Source organism: Nicotiana tabacum, chromosome 23, assembly GCF_000715075.1.
Source record: "Nicotiana tabacum cultivar K326 chromosome 23, ASM71507v2, whole genome shotgun sequence".
NCBI classification, from domain to species: Eukaryota; Viridiplantae; Streptophyta; class Magnoliopsida; order Solanales; family Solanaceae; genus Nicotiana; species Nicotiana tabacum.
The window spans coordinates 37,461,688-37,470,861 of record NC_134102.1 but is presented as its reverse complement, the minus strand read 5'-3'; the positions used below and the strand labels follow the sequence as shown (position 1 = coordinate 37,470,861).

General features: G+C 33.6%; 1 protein-coding gene across 6 annotated transcripts; it reads left to right on the top strand.

Moving 5' to 3' along the window:
* Window positions 1-4,541: 4,541 nt before the first annotated feature.
* LOC107767955 (uncharacterized) lies at window positions 4,542-7,770 on the top strand. 6 transcript variants are annotated; one of them, XR_012705882.1, is made up of 5 exons: window positions 4,542-5,786; window positions 5,869-5,940; window positions 6,142-6,244; window positions 6,983-7,181; window positions 7,307-7,770. XR_012705882.1 is itself a non-coding variant. In XM_016587060.2 (3 exons), exons 1-3 carry the CDS (start codon window positions 4,950-4,952, stop codon window positions 6,145-6,147), a joined length of 915 nt encoding a protein of 304 aa, XP_016442546.1. In that variant the 5' UTR covers window positions 4,542-4,949; the 3' UTR covers window positions 6,148-6,438. The 6 variants fall into 6 exon arrangements, 1 of the variants encoding a protein (XP_016442546.1); XR_001644044.2 differs by having other exon boundaries at window positions 6,978-7,181; XR_001644042.2 differs by having other exon boundaries at window positions 6,983-7,770.
* Window positions 7,771-9,174: the final 1,404 nt, after the last annotated feature.

Below are 9,174 nucleotides of genomic sequence, written 5' to 3'. Positions count from 1 at the left end.
GGTTCAATGTACATGTATACATGAATGAAATGCATAAAAAGTACGTTAATAAGATTTCTCAAAATGTCATAAGATCACTATGCCTTTGATTAATATCATAAAATAAACTTTATCAACTTGCGTATTTTTATGAGACCCATGAACAGATGATAGAATAATAAGACACATGGTGAATCAAGAATATAGACATCCCTAGTATTTCTATGAATAGAGTCATTTATGAAAGTTGCGTATTTGCTCGTTTCGTTTGTATCGTACGGATCATGCCAAAAAGAAAGGAGGGATAACCTTAACATACCTTAACTCCATTGAGTCCTTAATACCTTCCAATAAATTCTTCAAAACAACTCAACCCAATCTACCATATCATAAGGAGATTCAAAATCAGTGCTGAGTAAAGGCTAAGTCCGCAACTTAAACTAGTAGCTCATTTACGTAAAGTTGGGCAGCATCTCCCCTGTAACTAGGCCCTCCTCCAATACCATATACCAACAACAACAAGAACACAACAATAACAATATGCAAGCATCATTTTCTAACCTTATCCCCATCACAATAAACCACAAAACAGCCCACACACCCTAATCACTTCATACATAAAACGACAACCAAAGTAGTATAAAAAAAAAATATAATGACGAACGACCAGCCCACCATTCCGTCATTATGTGGTGTTTCTCCACACCATTTGTCCTCCAAAACTCCATTAAACAGTAGAAAAATATACATCCTTCCCAAAGGCAACACGAAACAACCCACAAAACAGTCCAATACAAGTCAAATAACTCGAACTCATGACTTTCGATCACCGTCTCATGAGTTCTAACTATTAGGAAATAAATTTATCAACATTCCTTGATATTTATCAACGTTTTCTTATCAACTTCTTGATTCCGTGCCCGGAATGATAATCTTATTTGAAGCTCTTGCACAGAGCTTAAGAGTAAAGTTAGGGGTGTTATTTGGGTGTGTTCTCTGAAAAATGGAGAAAGAGACGAGATGGGATATAAATATTCCCTTTTTTTAAAAAGTCAAAAAGGTGCTACTTGGCACCCTATGATTGGCCCTCCTTCCAACACTTATAACTTTTTATCCGGGTATCGTATAAATGAACGGTTAAGAGCGTTGGAAACTACATTCCATGATCTTCAATTTGGTATATAATATGTCCCAAAAATACCTCATATAGTATACGAAATTTATTTCTCAAAAAGCTCTATTACAAGACAAATCCTTAGTCGGTTTTTTCGCAACTTTAATCCGATTTTCCCAAACTTCATATTTTCTATCCAAACATCATATATAGCCATATTATAACTTTAAAATTATTTAAATTATGATTAACAAGTCTCATATTTATTACGTCACCTTGAGACGCACATGGTGTAATAATTTACTAAGGGTTACGATAATAATACAACATCTTTCCAGAATGTAAATAAGACAAGATAGAGTAAATAGTACGATGGAGACTCTGTGGGCTGTGATACGTGGCCTCGAATGCAGCTCATCATAAAGTCTCCTCAGCAGCTGTGCCTACACGCCAAGATAACTACCAATTGAACCTGTCAGATCCTGCACATTTAGTGCAGAAGTGTAGCATGAGTACGTAAATCAATACGTACCCAGTAAGTATCTAGCCTAACCCTGAAGAAGTAGTGACGAAGGGTCGACATCGACACTTACTAGAGGTCCAATAAAGCAATATAATAAATCAAAAGCAGATATGAAGCACACAACAATAATGGGGTAAATTTGTAAGTTACATAATCTTCCAAAAATTTATTTTAAAAGGTATGAATTTCTCAGTCTTGTATTCTACATCAACAACTCAGATGTAGCAAGTGCCAGTATCAAACAGATAAGGAATACCATATAAAATATCAGGCATCAGTGGAAGGATAATCTCATAAATATTCGAACTGCCAGTGATATAACGCACGATTATGTCGAGGTCGTTCGGCCCGATCCAGAATAATGTGTACACTGCCGAGAGTTGAGCGGCACGAACCATAGATGCATCAATTATACTGCTGAGGCGTTCAGCCTGCTCCACAAGAAAGGAAGAAACTAATCGCATTATGAGACACGTGCCTACAATACAATACATGAGTATAAAGTGAATGTAACCTTTACCGTTTCTCAAATAACTTGCCAACAACTCAAGGTGATAAGGCTCGACCTAATATATATACATGTATTTCTAAATCAATTTCAATTTATAAATTCGATTGATTAAGCCACCAGAATAAGTTTAATTAATTCAAGTATTACATGATAAAGTCCTAAGTCTACCCAGAAATAAACATGCTTTAACTACGTACGGACTCTCGTCACCTCGTGCGTACGTAGCTCCCACAACTAGTAGCACATAACAATTACATCGCCTAGGGGGTAGTTTCCCCCTCACAAGGTTAGACAGGAGATTTACCTTGCTCCGAAGTTCTAAAACCGGCTCCAACGCCTCTCTAACACCTCAACTCAAAGCCAAACATTCCGAAACTAGTCAAACAATATGCAAATCAATCAAAATATACTACAATACTTACAATTTAACAATTTATAATGATTCCCAACTCCGCTCGAAAAGTCAACAAAGTCAACCCTCGTGCCTACCTGCCTAGCTTCCGAAAATTTTCGAAGATAAACATTACCCATAATATCACAAACTCAAATATGTAATTTATTCCTAATTCCATGTCCAATTTCGTGGTCAAAATCTAAAAATATCATTTCCAGATTTTCTTCCAAAAATTTCATAATTTCTATCAAATTTTCATGTTAAAATCCATATATAACCCATGTATTTAACTCAAAACAAGTAGGAATAACTTGCCTTATGATATATGGCAAAAACGATCTTCAAGAATCATCCCATATCGCCCCACGTGAGCTCCAAGAACTTAAAGTGATGAAATGAGCTCAAAATCCCGAAATTAGATGTTTAATACTCCTGCCAGGCCTCCTTTTTCGCGATCGCGGTCATTATCCATGCGATCGCGATTAACAAAAGTTACAGCATCGTTTTCCTTCATCGCGATCGCGGCCAAAACCTCGCGATGTACAAATTTTGTTTCCTCTTCACAAAATTTGCTCATTTATTAGGTTATCTAATAATAATGCATAAAGAGAGAAAAATATAAATAGTGAGGCTAATTATATTTAAAATTATTTTAGAAATAAATAAATACTAAAAAAAATGTTATTGATAACTTCAAATAATGAAAGAATTTTGAGAACTAGAATAAAAGTCTAAAAATTTTATGAGTAAGTAAAATTCATATTTAGCTGTATTAAGTTAATTGACAAGCCAAATAAAAATTTGCATGACAATGTAAAAATTATAAGGCGTATATGAAATTAATATTTTTAATACATGTAATATTAATAATAATTGAAATTAAAACATAAAATATTATGTTAAAAATAACACAAAAAAAATATTTAATTACAAATTATATGTACTATTAAAATAAAAATAATGCTAAGAAAATTCATGAAAGACTTCACCATGATTATCTCCTGAATAGAACACTAGAAAAAATATTAAGTCTAAGTTCTAGATCTATGGATTTATAAAGGTAGGAACTATTATTTTATTAGAAGAAAAGCATAAACAAAGATATAAAATAATATAAGTCATTTGCAAATTATAAAGTGAACAAATGATGTAATAGTCTACTAAATAAGACATAATTTTTATTATAAATATGAGTATATATGTAATTCTAAAATATTGTATTGGGTAACAGCATGCGTTTAATCTTTATAAGACTTATAAATCAAGTTATTGAAATTAAGATTTTATCAGAAAATATTTTAAATAAAAAGTTATCATCTCAATATAATGTTGACTCCGTCCGAGTCAAAATACGTTTTAGATCCAAGCAAAGGCAATTTTTCATCGCATTATTCTTTTCTCATTATTGAAAGTTAATATGTATCATTATCTCATATTGAACTATTCTTAAATAAATATGTATTTACAAATAAATCACTTTATGGTCTTTATCACGAGTAACAAGTAGGAAGGAGTTGAAGATTTTAATAATGATGATGAACATTAACAAAAAGTTAGAAAAAAATACTAAATAAAAAAGTTTTTAGATTCATTTTAATTATAATGTAGTCTTATTCGTTTTGAATTATATTATATTTTCAGATTTTTTGTTGCACAAATTATATCAGTATGATATTTGACTTTTATCCAAAAGTTATGCTATGATTATATAATTCATTTAATTTAATTACATAAAATTTTATTACTGGTGCGTACATTAGGATAAGACAACATTTATGATTTTGTTAAAATATATAATTAACGTGCTCAAACAAATTATATTATATAAACTTTGATATGTTTAATATTCTTTAATGATGTACTAATACTAGTTAGTGAAGATATTCAAAAATATTACCTTTTTTTTCATGAACCTACACAGCACGAATTCGAATTAATGAAAAAGAAAGTTAAGAAATGAAAGGGGTAGAATGGGGAGTACAAAAGAGAAACTCTCATCTGCATCTAATCTCAGGATTCAGGCTGACTCAAAGGGTTGTTATTTTACTCTCTAATTAACTGTCTTCCTCTATACACTACTCTACTCCTCTTTCCTCTCTTTGTTTCTCTCTCTCTCTCTATCTAGGGTTCCTTTCATCTCCATTCAAAGTTTCCTCTTCCCCCTTATTCCAATTTTCTCTTCACACAAAATTCACCCCTTTTTTTATTTATCCATTAAAATTTTTAATTCACATTTATATGTATTTCCATCTATGTAATTACTCATTAGATTTCACAATGAGGATTTCTTGGTTTCTTAAGAGTCAATTGCCTTGATATAGTTGCTTCAAATTATCCGATCGGCTGTTTGTTGTTACTTCTTTGAGAGAAATTGAAGAAAAGATTTGGGTATTATTTCTTTGTTAAATCTGAGAAAAGAATTATTACTATGGCTTCTACAGTACCGGCGAAGTCGAATAATCCACTTTACAACTTCGATTTTTCCCACTTGAAATGGAAGAAGAATCATCATTCGAACAATCATCAACGTCGCCGTTCCAACAAGCTGTCGTCGGACTCTTCCTCTCCGTCACGGCACGACTCGCCGCTAAGGCACTCTCAGTCTCAGTCCCCGATGCGTGAATCCCTCGCGGCGGCGCGTCAGTCTCCAGTAAGTGAATCTGCTGAGACGGCGCGTATATCGCCGATGCACAATTCGGCTGCGGCGGCGCGTCAGTCTCCGATGCGTGAATCGGCACGTCAGTCTCCGATGCGTGATCCCGTTCCGTCGGTTCAACGATCAAAGCATAAGGTACCAGAGATTAATGTTGTCAGTAGCAAAGAAAGCAGATCGAAAATCTTAATTAAAATCCCTCGCAAAAACAAATCCGAAGAAATTCAAATCAACGAGGATCAAAATCAAAAGGAGGCAGATGAGTCTCACGACGAAGCTGCAGCAGCTGAAGAAACAGCACAAAAAACGTGGAATCTGAGACCTCGGAAGCCGATACACAAATCACTGAATATAAACGGAGGAGTCCCATTTCGATCCAGTGGATCTGCGATGCAGGAGATCAAATCTCAATCACCCCATCACATGATGAACGTGAACAAGCCGGAAAATAATGAAACCCACGCTGCTTCTGCTCAGAAGAAGGTAAAAAGGCAAAGGTTTTCCATAGCGTTATCCAGAGAAGAGATTGATGAAGATCTATATGCTATGACTGGATTAAAAGCTGCTAGAAGACCTAAGAAGAGAGTTAAAGTTGTTCAGAAACAACTTGATGTAAGTATTTATCACTTTTCTTTTTCTTTCTATTTTGCTCTTATGATTTCTAGTTATCTGATGATATGAATTTCTTTTGCAGACACTCTTCCCTGGTTTATGGCTTGCTTCAATAACTCCTGATTCATATAAAGTTTGTGAAAATCTTCCAAAGGTAGAATTTACTGTTTGATGGATTTAAGTTTACACTATCAATGCAATGTAACCTGTTATAACACGTTACTTGCCATTTATGTAGGTTACAATTAGATTTTAAGCGACCTGATTGTGCATAAAACTTAACTCTTGATAAGATTAGATTTTCATTTCTCCCATAGTTTTCTGCGTGTATGTGACAGTGTGATTTTCCTTGCAGGGTTAGAAGAAATTCTTCAATGATGGTTTGTCCTTCGAATGTCCTTGGTTTTTGTGGAAGTTTGAAGGTGAAGGCTTCCAAATTTTATGATTTGCATTTGGAGGTATAATCAGTTCTTATATCTGTAAAAGATGAAAGGAAGAATAAACTTTTTTTTGTTCTTGCTCTGCTTCAGCACTAGTTTTTCATTAGGTTTCCTGAATAGTAGCTGAAGTTTATTTCTTTGATTTCATCTTAGTTGTAGATGTAAATATGGTTTTCTAACAAATTAATGGAATTTTGCTTTTGATACCCTTATGCTGGTTTTACTTCTTTGAATGGTCCTTTTCTTGTTTGCCTTTATTCTAAAGTATATTGTAGTGGAAGCCCCTGCTGTGAGGATGCAGTGATAGTATTTTCCTCTACTCCTTTTTGTCTTTCAGGATGAAAATGATGCTAAATTCTTAAGGGGTGATATGTGATCTTAATTCAATCAATAATGGACAAATGGAGCTTACCTACTTTAGAATAAAGCCCACAAAACCTTCTAACATTATCCATGATACTCCTTTGAGCTAACTTTGTTTTTGCTGTCCTTTAGTTAGGATATAGATTAGAAGTACACCTCAATGGTCATGTATAAAGTTTGGGATGCCAAACTCAATTTGTATCTTTTTGCACATCAATGATCAATGGTGATTGGTCATGTATAAAGTTTGGGATGCCAAACTCAATTTGTATCTTTTTGCACATCAATGATCAATGGTGATTGTTTAATTAAAAAAATAAAATAATGTTACATAAAGGACAGTTGATTTTGTTCTAAATGAAATTTTGTTGTGCTTTTGGATTTTAAGTTCAGGAATAATATTTTCAGCCTTGTACGGTAACTGTTAGAAATGTTATCGGATGCAATTCTCTTCTCCCAAATGCATTATCTTATTGGGAGGCTGGCAATTGGCTAAGCTGATATGTGGAGGAGCTGCCATTTTGACATGAACTATCCCACTAAGTACAAGCTATCTTCTCACTAAATACCTGTTGAAGTAGGTCAGTGGGAGGTAATATGTTATACGCATATAATTATTTTTGCATGCAATTCCTTCTGATGAATACACAAGCAGAAAGGTTTCATTACTTTTTGACTGCTGCATTTTTGGACTTCTCAACTAACCCATGGTTTTAGACAGCCTTAAACTGACCTGGTTTGGCTTAGTTAAGTGGACAAGTTGTGAAGCGGAAGAACATGTCCTGGTTCAACTTTGTGTATTTTCTCATAATGGAGTTTGCTGGACATCATAAAGCCCTGGAACCTGAACGATTGGCTTGCAACACACTGTGCTGCTGTATCAAAAGTCATTACTTCATCGCTTAAGGCGATGTAACACAAGGGGTTATTGCTTCATGGTGAAGCTATGTGCTTTAGGGAAGTTTGCGCTGCTTCAAACATGAGGTATAAAGTAATCCGAACGAGCAGTTAGTACTTTGAATCTCAACTGGCAAGAGTTGAATTAGTATTGACATTATAATATATACGGCATTAGATGCTGAAATTAGTTATTTACCTACAATTTATTGATTATTGTTCTACTAAATTCATATATGTTTGACATAATTTAATTTTCTGTAAATTGTGCATTTCACTTCAAAGAAGCGTGTGCTTTAGATTCATGCTTTTCACATCAAGCTCCACGATCTCTGTTAACATTCCCGAGATAAAGTGCTGGATTTTTTTATCCCGCGTTTGATTGCCGGGATTAGTTATACCATCATTGGGGATAACAATCTCGAGATTACTAATTTTGGCATAAAATACTAATAGGACAAAAGTGTCCTTCTCCAAGGCTTTTCTTTCTAAGTCCTTTAAAAAATTCAATGTTAAAATTAGTAATAAAATATATCCCAATTTATCTAGTTTAAATCAAATACATGTTTTATATTATACCGATATATCCTATATTTAGTTTAATAAACTAAATATTTACCCATAAAAGCCTGTAATTATTCAATCGCTGCCATTAATCTCAACTTCTTCACCAACCAAATGACCCCTGTAGCATAGCAGCCAAGAGTATGGCCGAAAGGTCAATGAAATAGGCAGTGTTATTAAAAGCTATTGCTTCATTGTTTAAAGCGACGAAGCAATGTGAAAGCAAGAGGTTAATAGGGTGTTTGGCCAAGCTTTTAAGATTATCTTATTTTGAAAAAACAATTCTCAAAAGTTTTTTTTTTTTTTACAAAAATATTTTGGGTGAGAATCAGTTTGTATTTTATTAATTAATTTTAAAATATTTTTAAACAGTAATTAGTATTTTGTCAAGATTTTAAAAGTGCTTTTAAGTATATTTTTCTCGAAAGTGCTTTTGGGGAGAAACTAGTTTTCTTATTCTCAAAAATGTTTTTGGTTCTACTTAAAAATTAATTTTTTTTTCCTTTCTTAAAGCTTGACTGCGATTTTGGCCAAACTGGCTATAAAGCCTCATTGCGAAGCCATAGAGTTTGGAGAATTGTGCGCTTCAACAATGACGTGCCAAGTTATTCCAGCAAAGAAGTAATCAACTGTTTGAATTAAATCTTTGAGGAGTTGGATTAGTATGGTATTATTGTACTTTGAATGTTGAAATTGGTTTCTTTTAATTGACATTTGATTATAGTACTAAAATCACATATATTTGGTAACAATATTTTTTCATAAATTCTGCCCTTTGCTTCAAAGAAGCGTGCACTTTATTAATTGCTTATCTGGTGCTTGTGTTGATAGAAATGGATTCAGGATCTGGACGATTGAATTTACTGTACGTAGCAGACAATTGCTACCACCTGATAACATCTATTAAAACATTTAATTTTAATTTTACGTGTGTTGTCTTTTTTGCTAATTTTATTTTTACGTGGTAAGTGAGTCCAGTACTGTTTGTTTTTGGTTTGGGTGGTGTGGGAGTGGAAAATGAAGGGCGGCTGCGTTTGCGGGATGGAAGTTTTGGCTATTTGTAAGATTGTATTGAAAGATGCGTAAAATCAGTGGATTCCACATGACATGAGTAATCTGTTAGC